The 19711-nt window shown below is 38.6% G+C and overlaps 1 protein-coding gene across 4 annotated transcripts; it reads right to left on the minus strand.

Moving 5' to 3' along the window:
- Positions 1–198: 198 nt before the first annotated feature.
- Positions 199–19109, minus strand: pgap6 (post-glycosylphosphatidylinositol attachment to proteins 6). Of its 4 annotated transcripts, none has more exons than XM_038278893.1 (15): positions 18954–19109; positions 16828–17011; positions 16547–16748; positions 13472–13599; positions 13122–13387; positions 12610–12938; positions 12426–12519; positions 8666–8780; positions 8422–8564; positions 6445–6623; positions 5623–5769; positions 5403–5519; positions 5027–5293; positions 1884–1946; positions 199–1766 (listed from the first exon to the last, which is right to left on the minus strand). In XM_038278893.1, the coding sequence occupies exons 1-14, from the start codon at positions 19015–19017 to the stop codon at positions 1902–1904; spliced, it is 2280 nt and encodes a 759-aa protein (XP_038134821.1). In that variant the 5' UTR covers positions 19018–19109; the 3' UTR covers positions 199–1766; positions 1884–1901. The 4 variants fall into 4 exon arrangements, with proteins under 4 accessions (XP_038134821.1, XP_038134819.1, XP_038134820.1 ...); XM_038278892.1 differs by having other exon boundaries at positions 213–1746; XM_038278891.1 differs by having other exon boundaries at positions 203–1946.
- Between the last annotated feature and the right edge of the window lie 602 nt (positions 19110–19711).

The following is a 19711-nucleotide window of genomic DNA, read 5'->3' on the forward strand; positions in this document are numbered from 1 at the left end:
CCCATCAAATATCCTAATGGAGGTAAGCTATAAATAGGGACCCAACTACTCACACAGTTATGTGCATATCAACCGGACTGCTGTCTACAATTCTGAGGATAATCATAATCTGCTTCCCCCTAGTCCCACTCCCTCTGTGGGCTGAAACTCAGTCTTTTCATCCCCACCAGGCTTAAAAAACAAAAACAAAACGAATCATTTCTTCTTTCACATCAGATTTATTTTCCCAAGGCATCACTCAGTTTCGACGAATAACTGAATAAAATAAAATCCTTTGAGGAACTCAAACAGTGGTAATTTTTGTTTTCCCTCAAAATATTTGAGCCTCGATGCAACAAAATCACAGCAGGAAACGAAAAAAGACAAAAACAGAAAATAGAGATTTTCAACAGAAAATCTAATACACAAAACTACACAATGGAACTAGATTATATGAGACAAACACCCCAACTCCCATTTTATCATATATATAAAGTGCAATCACAAAAAGACTAAGGAAGAGGCACTGGGCAATAATCTTAGTATACATTCAATCAGCGCTGATTCATACACATATGGGTAATTTACATTAGACAGTGAAAACAAAGTGCTTCAGACTGAAAAAGAACATTTAAAATAATGAACAAACTCAGCTGTTTATCTAGCAGTTAGTGTTTTGATTAACAGAAAACATTGGCTTCTCTTAGGCTTTGTTAACCACGTTTTAACACAGATCCTATCTTGTCTTATATTTTTTTCTCCACTTGCAGACAATGAAAACAGTTAATGTTTATATCCATTCTGCAAAATTTCACAAAATGGATTGAGAAAAAAAAAGAAAACAACCCCAGCTAGCCAATTCTCGTTTGTGTGCATATGGGTTGATGACATCACAGTAGGCTCAGGGCGCTAACTGCCTAGAGTCGATAACAACTCAGAAAAAGACAGAAAAATTTGAACAAATTGTAGACTCTTGCTGGATTTAAAATGAACTTAAAATTGAAATAGTTGAAATACAAATAACTATCAGGTGCCTGATGTGTTGTCACCAATAAAAGAAAAAAGTACAGCACAACAGGAAAAACAATCAAAACAATTAAACATTAATTTTTATAGGTAACAAAATACAGTAAAAAAAGTGTGAATGATAAATGAAAAATGTACGGCAAGTAGCTTTAAAAGAAATCTGGAGACGAGTTTGTTGAAGATAGTTGGAACGAACGAGTCGAGGCAAGTTCAGGGCTGCACAATACATGGGGGATATGTCGTCATGGCAATATCGGCGTGTGCAAAGGAGCATTTGGAGTGCAGAGGTTGTTGGTTAACATAATCCAAGAGTAATAAAATTATATTTTCCATGTTAGTGAAATATTTAGCCAGTAGGCAGCGGATGGTTACACCATAACCAGATGACATCACCCAAAACGTTAAAGGTCACACAGTGATGGAAGCCCAGGTGACAAAAGATAGTAGAGAAGAAAATAGGCACATATCTCAACTGACATTGTCATTAAATGTTAACCAACATTACCTCTAATAAAGGTTTTTCTATTATGCAGCCCTAGTTGTAGAATAGTAAAGAATTTGCCCGCAAGAATAGCCTTTTTAGGAAAGTGCAGAGAGAATTGGTCTTACCAAACTTAAAGACGCAGTAAATCTGAATCTTTCATGCATTTTCTTCATTTTTTGTTTCTTGACAGGTAAGAAGCTCCAGGCTGCTCTGATCTGCAGCCCTGAGACTGAGATGTGATTATCAGACTTGTGACGCTGTGTGAAGACACAAGTGGCTGTGATGAGCAGATTTAGGCAAAAAGCATTACTTTCCTTCTTCTAGGTGGACTGTTGAGATGTGGTCTGATGTTTTAATTTCAAGGAATACAATAGAATGCAGGAAATTATAGTACCTGGCAGTAAAGAATTATTCAAATTTCATCTGGAGTATTAAACTCTTCCAACATAACCCAGACCTACAAGGAAAAACAGACACATTACATCATTTATGAACAAAGCATCGTATTAGTGTGGGCTGAGTTTTGAAAAGCAATATCATTTATGCAATCATGTCCTACGCTGATGAAAGCCATAAATACAGAAATAAAAATAAAACAAGAAAAAACATCTTTTTCTCTTTTAACTTAGATACAGAAATATTTTGATAAATCAGCAGGAAACTGGATTTGGATGATTTTATGACGTATGAAAAACAAACAAAAACAAAACCTTTTCTTAATGTGATCAGGGACTGCACTTTGCCTAAACCAGGGGTCTGCATGTGGCTCTTTGGACCCCCTACAATGGCTCTTAATTTATTGGCGAAAGGCATTAAATAATCAGAAATATGTTTTTACATTTAGATTTCTTGTCAATAGCTTGACATTTGTTTATTTATTTAGATAAAATAATATCCTTAAAAACTAAAACCAAAAAAACAATGCTTCCTCTTTAGCAAACTCATATTTTATCCGTATTTTAAGAGCAAAAAATGCAAATGAAATTGTTTAAAATGACACCACTTTCTAAAGGGAGATATCTATAGCAAACATAGTGGGTTTTGTTTTATGTTAAGGTCATTTAATATTTGTGGCTCTCATTTTATTTTGGGTATAATAGCTCTTTGGATTATAAAGGTTGCAGATCCCTGGCCTAAACTATCAGTAGTCTGTTTAAAATAAAGAAGCAATGGAAACGTAAACAAAAACAGTTATGTCTGTGGTTTGTTCATGCTGTGTAAGAATGATAGAGCAGGACTTTTAGACAAAACAGGAAGGATGAACAGATTACACCACAGTAGTTCTATTTTAACCCTTAGAATGCTGGATTTGGAAATGTGTGCACCATTTAAAGAATCTCTGACTTAAGGTAAAGCCCAGTCTCTGACTGTGACTTTACTCATTTCTATGCCATTTCGCCTCACTTTGGTTTCACACAAAGGCTTTCAGATGAATTCACAGTGACATATTTCTGTTTCACGCTTTGTTTTTGCTCCGTTTGTTAGTAAACTTTGTGAAGTCAGGATTTCCCCGGCGGAAGAAAGTTAAAGATCAAATGTGAAAAAAAAAAAAAAAAAAAAAGAAAAAAAAAAATCGACCACAAAAAATTATATATATATATATTTTGGTATATATATATATATATATATATATATATATATATATATATATATATATATATATATATATATATGATGCCAGGAGGAATAAGAGACCAGTGATGCTCAGAATACAACATGAACTTTGGTGTTAGTGGTCTTGGCATCATACAGCCAGCAGATGGCGACGGTAAACAGCAGTCTTGATGTTAGCTAGGAGCGCTAGCATTTTCCCAGGCTCAAAAAGAACAAAAACATTTACCAACGACATAGTTTTGGTGTTTTTTTTTAAAAGCATGGTGTATGAAATGACTGCTTTAATTTTAAAATGTGAAATTTGTCATCATTTTGATTAAGAGACCTTTGAGACGAATAATCAGCTAAATAATCTGATCAGTAAATCTGCAAAAGAAAAGTGAATCTTTTGGTGTTTGCTGTATCGACAGTGTCGATGATGAACTGTCGTTCATCATCGACCCTGTTCTAATGATGCGGCCACCACAAAGCTCCTAAATATAATACTTTTGTGTTTTACCAAAATGAAGCGTATTATAAAACTAAAGGAGAAAATTTTAAATTTCGCAATTTAATAATAGTTACCAGTGTAATGATCTATGTCCTAACCTCCCTTTACTTCCTAACTTACAGTGCTGCAGAGTGATTTTATATTGAAAGCTCTCAATATAAATTTATTAATGTTGGTTATGCTTATGGGAAAACTAATGTTACCAAGGTGATCAAGCAAGCATTTCAAACATCCACCTCTTTAAATGGAAAAACTCTTTCTTAACATTTAACACCTATGTTAAGCTCTTAATCCTGCTTTGTAGTACACACCTGTATTTGTCAGTTACCTGTATGTCCCAATGCTACAAGCAGAACACACAGATCTATGTTAAAGAAACGGAAACAAGCAAAAACTAATTCAAAGTAGAAACGACCAGCAACTTTGAGCTTAAACCTAAAATATCCACATGTTCCCAGTGAGATGCTAACAGGCGGTGCAGAAAACAATGATTTCTATTTGAAATTTGTTACTGAGGAAGATTCAAGGTTGTCTTTTTCAGCACCAGTAAGATGCTAAAAACATTTTCTGAGGAAGCATTTCAAGAGGCTGTTTGAAAAGTGCTGCAAACTGTTAAATCAGACTGTTTAATTGTCAAAGGAGAAGCTCTTAGAGCATCCTAACAGGTTAGTTTAACATATGACCGACGGGCTGCAAGCAGGATTTCTATCCAGTGGGTTGTTGCCATGGTTTCCAGGTGTGATTCTAAAGGATTTCTTACTTTTTCTGTTTTGGTCCTTTTGAGACCCAATATTATAAGGAAAGAGGAGCCTCCGTCTCCTATATGACATCTGGAAATATTAGCAGCATTTGGGATATTTTCTGAGGTTTCTGGGTTTTAAATTATCTGAATTATAGAATGCTGCAGATATAATAGACTAATTGTGCTGATGTTTAAGTCGATCCAAAAGAGCACTTTTGTTTTAAGATAGTAAATCCAAATTCTTAGCAGTATTTGGTAAATATAGCTCTTAAGCAGTAAGCGGAATGAGCTCCAATCTATACTAGCAGGTCAAAGTTTCAAATAATCTCATTAGTGTATTTATTCTTTAAAAGGCTGCAGCTGATTGGTTGGGTTGAGAGGAACATACAGGAGCAGATCTTTTTAAACTCTCACAGCACTGTCCCATTTGATGAGCATTTAAGTATGAAATATAAGTGGACCTTTGAGAATACAATTATCTAGCTGTATTAAGAAAATGCCTCATTCAGGTCATTATTCACTACAGAGACTCTAAAACCAGATCTTTGCCAAAAGGGCCGTAGCTATCTGCTGCTCAAATGTTTCCCAGGTTTGAAAATCAAATCACCAGCCTGTCCTCCTCCTCCTTCTGCTGCTATGTGACGGTATAAAGTTCATCTTTGCTGCTCTCACAGAGCGTGTATCCACAAACCCGAGGTCTCCAGCTCCACCTCCAGCTGAAGCCCTGGCTCCAGCCCAGAGCCTTCCTGTCCTTCTCCTTTGGTGGCAGCAGGAACACCACGCAGCTGGCCACCAGGATGTGCCACAGCGAGTGCGTGTAGTAGTAGTTGCTCTCAGTCTCTGCAAAGATGTACAGGCACACACCGATGAGAGCACAGAGTGCACCGGGGATCAGGTAGAAGACCCAGCGCTGCCATGAGGGCGGGTAGCAGTGTTTCCGGCGGACCCCCCGGTACACCTGCATATAAAAAAAAAGAAATAATAATTTTGAAAGCTGTTACGTAAAAAGCAGGAGTTTTATCATTACTGCTTGCTTTGACATCAGTTATTTCCAAACAAATGTTTACCCAGGAAGTGACCATGAAAAGTATGGCGCAAAGGATGGGGCCCAGCAGGTTCCACAAGCCCTTCCGGTCCAGTTGCATCGACATGGCAATCAGCAAGGCTCCGAGTAAAAACAGGGTCTACACAAATAGAACGAAGGAAGGAAGGAAGGAAGGAAGGACCAGGTGAAGACGCTGAAGCTGTCATTACAGAATACAGTCGGGTTGACTAGCGGCCTCTCACATATTTAGCTACGTCTCCCAGGCGAGCCATGCAGAGGATGGTGACCCAGATGGAGCAGATCGACCAGAGGAAGTCGCAGTACTGCAGGGCATCATAGTCCATGATGCACAGAACCGCCACACCGGGCTGGTCACAGGCATGGTAGAACTACAGGAAGAGACGGGAATAATGAGGATTTATAGAAAACTTCCCAATCTTTCATCAAATGAAAAAAAAAAAAAAAACAGCTTCACATTCTGTATGTGCATCTATGTTCTGCCTCTTTTACTTTGATGTCCCTAAATACAGATTCTTACTAGAAAAGTGATACATTAACCCATCGATGGAACATGGCAGAGGCAGCATCATGCTGTGGGAGGGCTTTTCTTTAGCAGGCACATGGAAACACTTCAGAACTTCACTACATTCCCATTCCAGAGCAACAACTCTAAGCAAATAGATTGAAAATGGCCTAGTTAAAGTCTAGACCTAATTTTCCAATTCAAAATCTGTCAGAAGATCTGCAAACTATAATCTACTATTGTTAATCCAAGCAGAGCCCTGAAATTTTTAGCAAGAAAGCTTAAGCAATAAAACTCAAACTCAAGCAGACGAGAAGCTAACCTTATAGGAGTGATGCTTCTACAGTTTCATTCAAGGTGAACAAGCATATTTTAGATTTTTATCAGTAAAAAACAATATTTAAAACTTCACAAAACATTCCATTTGTGTGTTAATGATATAACTCTGACAGATCTATACCATATTGCTTCCCGGATGGTTTCACAGCACGTTTCCAGTTATGGGAACTTTAACCACAGCCACAAGTAATTTGTTCTTTACCGTGGAGAAGAACATGGTGAAGATGTAGACCGAGGCCTCAGTGATGTAGGCGCGTCTGATGGCAACAACGACGGCGGGCAGGAAGAACAGATTGCTGAGTGTGAGCAACATGGTTGCTGTCAGCTGGCGGCTGTATGACTGGGCCGTGGAGCCGTCGGTGCAGCCCCAACCTTTCCAACCTGCAGAGGTCAAAAAGAACATTGATCAAGATTACAGCGTACGCTGTTACATTATAGGTTATTCAGTCTGATTTTATTTTCCTTTATTAAAACACATTCAGTGTCTAGCGCAGATCTGAAGACGTTATCCTGTGTTTTCAGGACAAAACATTTGCCTCAGTTAATGAAACTACAGTAGAACATTAAAAGTATTTTTCAGTATTTCAGTAACTAAGCAAGACTTTCAAAGAAGGGGTGAGATAAGAGCAGCGAGCCGTTCAGCAATTGTAAAAAAAACCTTATTGTCAATTATTTTAATGTTTGATATGGATTACAAAAATAAAATCCTATTTATGATGTGGTAACAGTTTTAAAACCTATGAAAAACTGAATTAAGACATTTTATTACCAATTAAGGCCTTAGTTTTTTATTGAAGAATTCAAAGCCTTTTAAGACTTTTTAAGGATCCATGGAAACCCAGCTGGAAGTACTGTGAGCAAAGTTAATTTAGCTTTTAAATAACCGTTTTGGTGGAGTGACCATAGCGCTAAATTTTCTTTGTACATGGAACAAAATAAATTCTCCTTTCATGAAAGCCTAGTTTACAGATACCCCATTTACACTACCCTTGAGAAACCGATCCATGCCGAGACCGGTCCGAGCTGGGATCAGTTAACCAGACTGAGCTCGGTTCTGACGACCGTTTACACATCACGCTATCTCGGTTCCTCGACTCCTCGCCTCCTAATGACGATCTGCGGTATTACTGCCGTATTGAAGGAGGAAATCAAGCAGCTGGTGGCGGTAATGCTCCAAAAGTTGTTTGCCAACCGCCATAAAACACAAGAAGAAGAAGACGAAGAAGGAGGCAATCAAGCAAATCAAAATGGCGGCGCCCGTCACATTCAGAAAGTTATGCTTGATTATTATTGCTGTACTTCTGTGTTATTATTTAAAATGCCATTATTTAAAATGTTGCGTGGAGAAGATTTCGATTGTTTTTTATAATTTAACAAGAAGCCGTTCTTCTGTTTCTGGAGGGGCATTACCGCCAACTACTGGAATGGAGTGTGAATCGCGATGTGCAGCCAGACGGAGATGACGCGTTCTGCTCATGCGCTCTTGTTATCAGAGAACCGAGCCAGGGAAAAACCGAGCCGAGCCCACCTCTGGAACTGGTCTGCAGTTAGCTCGGTCCGGTTGTGTCTAGCTCGGTTCAGTTCAGTTTGCTTTCCATTTACACACGATAAGTTATCTCAGCTACTGAGCTCGGACCGGTCTCGGCACGGTTTTTCAAGGGTAGTGTAAATGGGGTAATATATATGATATAAACAAGTTTTACCCCCTTCATATCATGTATATATATAAAATCAGCTTCTCTGATTGGTTGTTGCGGCACGTCGAGCAGCAAAAGTTCAGATTTTCCAACTCATGGAAACATGTGGAGCACCTCAGATGCTGAAATGCTCAAGAGGTGCTGCTTCAGCTACTCTGCAGGACCTTTTGATGCGCTTCAACCCTATACCTTGCATGTAAAGCAGCTGCTTGTGCTGCTTAAATCGTGTTCAATGTGAACATACCATAAGTGTTTTAATTGGTAAAAATGGTTGCATATTTGCACAGAAACCTGAGCCCGGTGGAGCAGAGCCGCACACAGTGTAAATTGGGGAGTAATGTACTAAATGTTGTGTTATCAGATAGTTGGAGGAAGCTGGAAACATTGGAGAACCTGCTAGTGTTCTCTTTTAACATATGAATAAAACCATGTAAAGTTAAAAAGATAGATAAAAGTGTGTGTGTGTGTTGGGGGGGGGGTACCTGCGCTGCAGACACAGGCAGCATACAAGTAGGTGTAGGATCTCAGCAGCCTACATTCACCATACGACCCACAATCCTCCACACAGGCACTGACAGACACTTCTGGCACCACAGACACTACGAACGAGTTCCCACAGTCACTGCTGCAGAAAGAGCAAGAAGATGAGTCCTACAAAAAGACTCAAATAATGCAGTGCACATATGAAGCAGTCAATGATGGATGCAGTGTTTAGAGGTGCTCTACCTGTTGCATACAAGCTGCAGGGTGAGGTACCATGTTGTGGACTGAGGGAAAGGCAGCCTGACTGCAGCTTTAGGGACACTGACGTTGATGCCAACACCATATCCTCCAAACAAAGCTGTGGAGAATCAACAGTATATGTTACATTGCAGATTGGTCAGGATATTCTGTATATCTGAAAATGCCAATAATTAAAGATGGAAGTTGATTTGATATGCAACCGATTGTAAAAATCATAAACATACTCTAAAAAGGATTGAATATTATAACAGCCCAAATGAACTGTCCTTTAGGGCATCATTTCAAGTTAAATGGTGAAATTAGCATTTTGAAAGCAGCCGTCGTATTCCCAGGATGAGTTACATGGGTGTTTTTGATAGTTTGGCTTTCAGGTAGCAAAAAAAAAAGCACCAAACTGCATTTCTGTTACGGACGAACCAAAAGTACATCTTTGTTTTTATGCTCGTTAGTGGGTTACTGTGTGTCGCCAGTTTCTAAAGCCTGAAACATCAACAGAAATCACCTATTATTATTTTGGGCCATTTTTTAAACAGAGAGATAAATAAATCCTAATGGGACTGACATCAGGGAAATATGCCTTATCAAAATAATATATTTTATAGTAAATATTAAGATGACCACATGACTTTAAATTAATAAAATTTGAAAGGAATTTAGGATCCATCAATTTTTAGTAAAACTGTGTTCCTTTAAACAAAAGGCTCAGTTTGGGTAAACTCCTGCAGTGTAGAGGAAGATTATTTTAGATTGCTGGGCCATAAATACTGAAGCCTGTTTCTGATGGTTTTGTTCTGATACGGGATTGAAAATTCAAATGATCTTAAAGGTCTTAATGGTTTAGGACATCGAAGATGATCAGGGATAGAGCTGGGCGATATGGCGATATATATCGTGAGGACGAGAGAAACATGTCTATCGTGACCTTTCTCCTCTATTTTTTCTATCGTGATAAACTTCTTTATTATTATTATTACTGCTAATATACATTTTAATATAATCTGTTAATATAACATTTTGCGTTTTTGCTATGCAAACTCTAAGTGTATATAACGAAAAAAAAAAGAGAATAAAAAGATAATGTGTAGAGAACGTGGTTTTGCGACACTACACCGCTTTACGTCACGCGGCTTTGCACCATACGTTTGCGACATTACTGATGGAGAGAGCCCGTGAAATTTCTTTCTGGCTTGAAAAAAAATTAATGATGGACACCCAAGAAGATTTTACTGTTAAAGCGGAGCTGCCTGGCTTATATGCTAGTTGTCGGGCTGAAGTGGAGAGAGAGGTACGCAGTGGTGCGACGCATTATGCGTTGACTACGGACATGTGGATGAGTAGAGCAACACAGCCTTATATGAGTCTCACCATCCTTATCACGGACTGGACCCTCCGCGCTCGGTGTCTACAGACCGTGTACTTTCCTGAGGACCACACCGGAGTGATGCTCGCCCAAGGTACGAGCCTGACATTGCTATGCACTTTTGTACGTTCGCTAGTTTTACTATTATTGGTTTTACTAATATGCTTACACCAATGAACTGTGTGCTTTTACAGCATACGCATCCATTACTGGACCTCACTGATATTATAATTTATTCTGAAGGGGGAAAAGTGAAGGCTACTGCACCTGTGAGTGTTGTGTTTACACACAAAGGTGCTGTAGCATTCACTTTTTCCCCTTTAGAGTAAATCATACTGTGTGTATTAGTGTGTACTGTTTGTTATAGTTTGTTGTATAGTACTGTTGTGTTCCATGTTTTTAAACTGTGCAGCACGTTTCTCTTGTGACTGCTGAAAAATAAAGAGAACAACTGAAACACCCATAATTGTGGTACAGGTCGTATGATGGATCACATTTTTAACTACACTGACACTCCTATCCAGTAGAACATGTGGGCATTTTAATTAATGTATTACCAGTGCAGACACATTTCTTCTTAAATAGGCGAGGTGCCTCCTAGTGGAAAACAAGGTAAGTGAAAGACAAGAGAAAAAACTGGCCTTGGAATTTTATAAAATGTCAATAACAAATGAATATTAAATGATTAATTACTGCAGCGCAATAGCCAAGATTCTATACTGTTCACTGTCATGGCCGCAAATTGCATAACTGGTGTTCTTGGTTTGGGGTTGGGATTCTCATATTAGGAAACAAGATGATGGGTAAAAAATAGGCAATGAAAGATTTTTTTCAACCCTGTCCATCTGACGGACTATGAAAACATAAAATGCAACATCAGTTGTGGTATATCGTGATATATATCGTTATCGTGATATAAAATAATCCATATCGTGATATAGTATTTTTTCCATATCGCCCAGCCCTAATCAGGGATATAATTAATGTTCTGATTACTAAACTGTTTGAGCCATAAATGAAAGTTTAAAATCTACGATCACCTCAGAATTGGACTAATATATATTTTTCAGATCTTTGATGATATATTATCTGTAAATATTTATACTATTGTGATAATAAGCTGTCTTTATACGTTTTTATTAAGATTCAGATAAGGGTCCATGACCACCCCAAGATGTCTGGATTCATCAGAGTTTTTGAACACCGGTGGAGTTAAATTTGGTACCGACTTGCAATCTGTGTTTGAAACTAAAGCTCTGATCAGCAAGCTGCAGTAAAATCTTATGTTAATAAATCCAAAGTTGTTTTATTTGAAGGTTATTTCTTTAAAAAGGAGCTTTGAATCTTCTTCTGAATAAAAGCAAAAATATTTCTGCATTTCACCAAATTGACAGTTGGACTTTTTTTGTGTGTTTAAACTGGAATCTTCCATCATCTTTTATCTTTTCCCTTTTTTTGGATTCACAGAAGCTGAAGGATTCACTTTACTTTCCAAATGAATCAATTGATAATAAAACAACCATAAAAAAAGCAAAAGAACCAAAGTGCTGCACAAAAGCAGAACCAAAAACACCAATAAATGTGTTAGAAATATTTTATTTATCTTACTTTGTGTTTCATGGGTTGTGTTCTAATGAACTATTATGATGTATAATGTGTGATTCATCTTTTATTAACTCTTGCTTAAGATTGTTCCAGATAAAGGTCATGCAACGGACGGGATGTGGAGGAGGCCTGAACATCCTCTATCATATGTGTCTTTGTGTTCTTGGAACAATTCAATTGTAAAACAACCACATGCTTTGTTTTAACATATGTGCTGAGGTTTAAAGTAAGATCCTTTTGTTTCCCTTTCCCTTAGTTAAAACTCGGCTGGTGTAATTAGGGACATCCCCTTTTCTTCAATAAACGGCGAGGAGAAAGCTAAAGACACAGAGTGGGGTGGAGATTGTAAACTCCGCAGTCTCTTCCTACTCTTCTCGCGAGCAACTAAAATAATTGTCTCTGTGCCTTCTTTCTTTCCCTGTATCTATGTATGATGTTTTAGGTGCTTAGACCTGACAAAATGCATTAAAAATATAGAACAAAATAGGTAAAAAGAGTATATAACATAAAGAGATTATATAAAATGAAACAACATTAACATAATCTTGAGTATTAAACACTAGAGAGAAAAGATGAGACTTTAAAAGAAATGAAAAAGGTCAAACAGGAAGCCTGCCTGACATGCAGGGGTTAAATGATTCCAGAGTTTGGGATCGGCTGCAGACTGAAGGACTCATTTACAAAGAACCACAGACAGAATGGATGATTGCATCAATTCACTCAAAGCAGCATTATATTAACTGTTTTATTTCATTTTGCATGTTACTGTAACTGTACCTGTACGGCAAGGTTCAGAGTGGTTGAGTTCGAGGACAGGAGCCCAGGGAGAAAAACAGCCAACGATGCTGTTATTCCCCAACGTTGCATTTGTCTAAAAAAAAAAAGATTAAAAACCCATCTAAGTGGTGTGTCTATACAGACTAACTGCAAACACAAAGGTCAGTGACTCAGCGTTACTCACAGAGTTGAGCATGAGCTGCAGATTGAGTGTGCCCCCCGTGGCCTGTGCGGGCAGAGGGTACGTGAGCAGCGCCGGGTACGCGTCCGTGATGCTGATGTTCGACCCGTTGACGGGGGTGAAACGGAGAGACAGAACGTCCAGTTCCTCGTAGAGCACAGGGACGCTCCACACGCAGCCGGACGCGGGCAGCTCCGGTGGAAGCGCTGATGATGCGTTGGAGGCGCCTGAGCTGTTGCCTGTTGACGTCACGTTGGAGACGCTGCTCCTACCGAGGAGCTTTGTGAGGTCATCGTCTGCTTTAAGGCCTACGCTGGCAGGCTTACATCCCACTGAAGGAGACATAAAATAAATACAATATCAAAGAGAAAAACTGTTTAACTGTAAAGTTAGCCGCTTCTTTTTGTTGATCTATCGGCATAAAAATTTAGTTAAATACGCTGAAATTCATCATAATGTAGAAAAGATCTGCTATTTTTTTATGGTGCTGTATGATGCGAATAATCTCTGTTCACCTGTGTAGTTGGACACAATCTTAAAGGTAACGGTTTGGTTGATTTGGCTGCTCTCCACCACAATGCGTAACCAGGTGTCCCACGGAGGGTTGGAGAGGGAGGCGGAGCAGCGGCTCCCTGAGCAGTTCACCGCCGTCTGGCTGTGCCGCATCGATGCAGAGCCCAGTCTGAGGAGCAGCGGGCAGTTGCTGCTCTCCGCAGCCTCCCCTGACGAGCACTCGGCCACAGAAACCGAAAGAGACGAGGTAAACTCCGGCACGAACATCCTAAGAGACAAAGCCATCAATCTAGAACGCTTACAATCATTATAGGAGGAAGGAAATGTACTGAAACATTGTTCCACATGTTACTTAAGGCGTGCAGGTCTGTCAGGTGCTGCGGTCTGTGTCAGGAAGGTTCCCTGCTGTAACACCGGTGTGTCCACGGCTCTCCTGACCGACAGCAGTGGCTGGAAGTAATAAGAGCAGGACGGGAAACCCTGAAAAAAAAACACAAAAAAGCTGAATCCATATTTTTTCTCTCAAGTGGTTTCAAAATAGATAAAATCAAACAAGTATGGAGGACAAGGCTGAATAAGCTCATTTAGGGAGACATTTTAGAAGCATACCGTTTCTAATCGATATATTGCTAAACAAACCTGGCTGACAACTAAAAGCATAAGAATGTGGTTCAGCGGAACGACAAGCAGAGCGATCCGTCTACCTGCCACTCCAGTTCAGCAGGTTGGGGTTGGAAACAGGAATTTTACAGAAAAACAACCTCACTGTGACTGCAGGCAGGTTTAAATGGCAGATTTTCACTTTTGTCACTGAACTTCATATCAATAACCCCCTCCAACCTCCCACGCGCGTGTTATAGTGACCACTCAGAATAATCTTACTGCCTGACTTTGATGTGCAGATCCACACTAGGGCTGCAACTAACGATTATTTTGCAAATAAATTAATCTGTAGAATATTTTTCTGAGTCATCAATTATCGTAATCGGCATCGTAAATCAGACAGACGTGAAAATCTCAATTCCCAACCATAGCAGCAGTGCCTTTAAAGGTACTGTGGAGGATTTTCGCGACTTTTTGAAAAGAGCCCATTTCTTCTTGTGCACGCTTTGTTTAAAAATTGCTGTTTGCATCACTCATTCAAGCTTACTTTCCAAAAAATAGATTCACAATTCTTCCACTATGTCTGTCTCACCACCAAAAAGTGAAAAAGAGGACGAGCACGTAGGACTGACAATTAAGAGGACAACTTATTTTGATGATCCAAAAACAACATCCTCCACTATACCTTCAATTTGAGGGAAAAACGAGGGACTGGAGCTGCAGTTGGATCGCAGCAGCCTGATGGGATAATTTAGAGCCAAATGTCATCAGAAAACTATGTGTAGATGAATGAATTGGAATGAAAGATTAATGCAGCTCAGTAAACAAAACTAAGAACCGAAAGACAAAAAAATCAGGAGAAGAAAGGTGAGACTTTGATGACATGTTTTAACACAAACACGGCATAGCTCACTAATATTAATTTTTTTTGTGAAAATGGTGTTTGGCGAAGTAGGAGCTCTGTCGCCTTTACACACCAGAGCAGCCTTGTTATTGATTTTTTCCCCACAAATGTTCATTCCTCACTATAGTTGTTTTCCAGCTGTGAGCTTGTCCCAGAATGCCTGGTAAACTGTTGTTCCATAGCACAGTCTAAGGAAATCTGTCCAGCTAGTGTTACACAGCTATTGTGATGTTTCATCACACCCATATGCTTTACACTGGACCACAAAGGTTTCCACAGAAAGCAGTTAACTCCCTGGATATGGTACCAGTCTGTTTGTCCAACAAACATCTCAGGCATCATTTCTCCAGTTTTTCTATACCTCAATGGATAGAATAGTATGGAGCCCCTAAAGGGACAACGAGGAAAACAATAAACTTTTGCGAGATCCCGCAAAACTTTTGCGAGATCTTGCAAAAAATGAACTTTTGCGCAATACTTTTGCAGGATCTCGCAATACTTTGCGAGATCTTGCAAAAAATGAACTTTTGCGCAATACTTTTGCAGGATCTCGCAAAAGTATTGCGGGATCTCGCGAAGTATTGCGAGATCCTGCAAAAGTATTGCAGGATCTTGCAAAAGTATTGCGGGATCTCGCAAAAAATTAACTTTTGTGAGATCCCACAATACTTTTGCGAGATCCTGCAAAAGTATTGCGAGATCTCGCAAAGTATTGCGAGATCCTGCAAAAGTATTGCGGGATCTCGCAAAAGTATTTGGAGATTTTGCAAAAGTGTTGCGAGACATCGCAAAAAATAAACTTTTGCGAGATCCCGCAATACTTTTGCGCAAAAGTATTGCGGGATCTCGCAAAAGTTCTTTTTTTCCCCTCCATCTCCCTTTAGGGGCTCAGTAGAATAGACCTTTGGTTTCTTTGGCTGGAAACTTTTCCCCCCTTTTTCATCTAGGGATGATTTTGTGTTTGTGTCCAAGGTCCCACCATGTGGGCAAATTACTGTCCTCGCTTTTATTTAGGTTTTTATTTTATATTTTACATATTTCTTTGCTTTAAAAATAAATAAATAGAACTAGAATGATTTACAAGGCCAAACACATCTGGATTTCAGAAGGTTTTTGTGTAAAAATAAACATACGACAAAGAATCTGCTATTCTGCTTTATTCTTTATAAGTAGAGATAGGGGATGCAGTTTCTTTTAAGGTTGATAATATATTTAATTATTAGCCGGCTAATGTACAGTTTTACTTCTGATTATAAGCCCTAAAAAAACAAAATGGTTTGCAACTCATCCCCAATATGTGCACCTATTTTTTGGGCCAATTTCTGAAGCAGATATTATTTATTGTTTTTATACATTTTAAAAACCAAACAAAAAAAGAACAATGTATGGTAAACGTAAACGGATGAAGCAGGAATGCATGCGCCTCATGTTATCTTACAACATGGCTGCTGAATGCATGCGGGTATAGGCCAATGCAAGAAATAAAGAAAAAAAACAATATCAGCGGACCAATCCATAGTTCTACTTTTAATTATAGGCTTCTAAACAAACAAAATGGTTTGTAAGAAACATGGCTTGGACCTGAAAATGACAGAAATAAAATCAAAAGCCAGTTTCTGAAAGTAATCTATGTTATTTGTCCTTTTTTTAAATCAAATTTAATTAAAAGATAAACAAATGAAAAAAAAATGACAGATCGAATAATCAGAGATTAGATTATTTAAACCAGTCCTACAAAGAAACAACCATACATTCAATCCCATCTAAGGTTAGAGTTTCAACAATAGTGGGTTCTGCAGTTCTGCATCTGTCACTTATTCACCACCCCAAATAAACCTTCCTTAAAAACAAAAACTTTCATCAAGCACAGATCTAACAGATATAAAAACAAAGTTGATAAAATAAAATCTCTGAACAAACCTTCTGCTCTATGCGGCCATCATCCTCTGGTAAATGAGCAGCAACGAACCAATTCCCTGGAGCCGGGTGGGAGAGGTTAAACGTGGTGGAGCTCTGGGAGGTCACCGGTAGTGTGAGAGAAAAAGACGGGCCCCAAAGTGTTGCATTTGGAAACACAGTCTGTGTTGGGTTTATGACAGGAGGGGCTCCCCATCGGATATGGCTGCAAGGAAGGTTGAATCTGGTTATAATAAAATCAGACACAGATAGCTACTGTTTTATAGGAGAGTTTTGTGTCCTACATGCTGACGTTGTGCTGTCCGCAGTGGAAACTGTGGCCCTTTTTCACAGAGAAGAGCCAGCGAGCGACGGCGGTGTCCTCCGGTATGTGGAACCTCTGCAGTCTGACGTTGGCATACCAGCTGTACTTTGACAACTTCTGAGCAGGTTTGGAGGACAGCTCAGATACAAAGGTCAGCTGGCCATCTGCAGGGAGAAAAGGGAAAAGGATTTATGTATTCCCACATATCTATTTATGTTGGAAAAGCATCAGGTTAGTGACAATTATTTAACCAAAAAAGTGTATCCAAAAGCCCAAAACATCCTTGACATTGAAAACTAGACTGAAAATGGCTTTTTAGAGGAGGAGAAAATAACTTTGATGACAATAAAACATCCAATAAACATTTTAACTGTGTCTGCAGCAGGATTATTGCAACAAAAGGGGGGTCATTTAACTTAAAATTTATTTTTATTTGTTGTCTTTTCTATATGTTTCCTGAAATGATCAAAGAGCAGCTTGTTTTTCTGTTTGAAGGTTTTCTTTTCTAATGCTGGGTAAAGAGGTACACTTTCCAGCTATACGGAAACTCAAAAGTTGCAAACAAATGCCAAATACTACCAATGACAGGCCTATAAAGAGAACTATTTTTTCCTTATTCCCTAAAAGCATCACATCTCACTCTAGAGCAGAGGTCACGGATTAGCGGACCGGGGTCCGGATCTGGACCCACCAGCTGGACCCAACCTGATTTAAAACATTTATAAATATCTGCATATAGTCTGACGAGCAGTGTCTAACTTTACTTGTGCCGCTTCTCCTGTTAATGGTAAAGCCCTCCAGAGTGTCCAGGACCAGGCTACACATGATTCAAATGAGCTGCTGTCAGTCTTGGTTGCTGTTTAAACACAGCAGGCAGACCTGTGGCAAGGCGGGCGGTGGGAAAGAAGGAGAAGAAGATAAGAAAAAGAGAGAGGAGAAAGTGTGGACTGCTGGAAGAACTGCAGTGAACTGGTGACAGAAAAGTGAAATGACGTGCTCTTAAATGACCCTTCACATTTAGAGGATGTTTGGCTCAACTTGCTGCTATGAAGCAAGATTCTCCATCATGAACAGAATCAAAAATAAAAATGGATCCAGGCTCAAAATGAGCACATTGATTGATATGTGCTTGAGAATGGCTTAGTCTCCATTCAAACCCAGGTTTAAAGCCTTACAGGGCAGCACGAAGCCCACTGGTCTCATTAAGTCATAAAAAAAAACAAATGGTCAGTTCAGGTTATTTATAAAATATGTGAATCAGGAAATTGTCTATATACCAAACTGAATTGATTGTTGTTCTCTACTTTAGATTTTAAAATGGAACATGTTTTCCATTTTTTTATTTATTTAAAAAGTCAATGTATAACATGGATGCATAAACACCTCATTTTATGTCAGTGTTAAACTCTGTTTAAAGTAAAAGATTATAGTTAAAATGTCTCTGGACCTTTACTGGTTGATGATTTTCTTTATCCGGACCCAGCTGGTTTTTAGTTGGTGACCCCTGCTCTACAGTATGTATAAGATATCCATCTCTTGAGTTAAATAAAGGTAATTAAAAGAGGGAAGCATTAATGGACATGTGCTTTGAAGAATATGAACCTTTAACTCCTACAGTTTATGTACCATTTATAACGATCAACCTGTAACGTGTCGGTTTTCTCTTATTCTGGTTAAAGCTTCTATTGTAATGGTAAAAACTGGAATTATAAAATCGGATTTTAAATAAAACTGACAATAAGTATCGAACTGAACATTTCTCCTGCACACTTTTGGTGCCGAGACCCGCTGCTCTAAAGCAACAAAAGTCATTGAAGATGGTTTTTCCTTCTCACAGAAAAGTTGGTTAATGCAACAAAACGAATGAAAGTCTCTCGTTGAAAGTCAACTAAATCCTTCGCACTTATATTTATTTACCTCTCTAACCTACTGTCACTAAGGACAAAATATTATTTGATGAACCTTACATTTTAGATAATCTAATTTAGCTGTTTTTATATGTTACGTTATGTTTCTTTGTCGCCACCGTGACTTCAAACCAAATATACAATCGTTAGCGGTCAAGCTAATATCTCTTATTCTTCTTCTACTGATAAATAATGTTACCGTCTCCAAATGTCCAGGCTGGCAGTGCGACAAAAAGCAACCAACGCAGAAAAGAGGCCTCCATAATGTCTCCCCGATACTCCGACTAGTTACATCTTCCCGAGTCCACCTGTGCTGCCATACATTCTTTTACCTAATAAAAAAAAAAAAAGAAACAGTTTACCTGTTTAGCACTTCCGGGTTTCGGTGCGAATACGTGCTACGTCACCAGAGCGCCAGCAGAGGGCGTTTGAGGACTGTAGGAAATGTTAAAGCGGCTAACTAAGAAGTAACTGATAATTAACACTGATATATATTTTAAAATTCGGATGTTTTTGTGGAGAGAAAAGTAGTCTATTTTAAAACAAAGCATCGATTCATACGTTGAAAATGTGACTTAAAAAGTTTTCTATAAAGAAAACGATTCTTAAAGTAATGACAAATAATATATAAATGACAAAGAATATATAAATGGACAAAGAGACAGTGTTGACTACAGAAAATAGTATCAACACACAAACATGGCAACCACAATTGTGAGGCTCATCTTTATCATTTATTAAAACCTGAAGTTACAATTATGTCTCTCAAAATACTTATTCTTAACTAATCATAACAGATTAGCATTCAGAATGATAAAAATCGATCTTAAGCTATATCTGGCCCAAGGCTGCTCCAATAATTTTTTTTTTATTATTTCTAATTAAAAGTCTGGGCTGTCGAACCCATAAATAATCATGTTGTGTTCCATGTTTACATGTATATCAAATATTGAGATC

Source organism: Cyprinodon tularosa, unplaced genomic scaffold (genome assembly GCF_016077235.1).
Source record: "Cyprinodon tularosa strain WSP-4 unplaced genomic scaffold, ASM1607723v1 ctg145, whole genome shotgun sequence".
NCBI lineage: Eukaryota > Metazoa > Chordata > Actinopteri > Cyprinodontiformes > Cyprinodontidae > Cyprinodon > Cyprinodon tularosa.

Bases quoted from the DNA above. Each gene is read 5' to 3' on its own strand.
- pgap6 (XM_038278890.1), bottom strand. From the start codon at position 19,017: ATGGAGGCCTCTTTTCTGCGTTGGTTGCTTTTTGTCGCACTGCCAGCC. The intron at 8,565-8,665 runs GTAGAGCACCTC...CTCTTTCTGCAG, and splicing joins CTGCAGCTTGTATGCAACAG to CAGTGACTGTGGGAACTCGT. The intron at 6,624-8,421 runs GTACCCCCCCCC...TGACCTCTGCAG, and splicing joins TGCCTGTGTCTGCAGCGCAG to GTTGGAAAGGTTGGGGCTGC.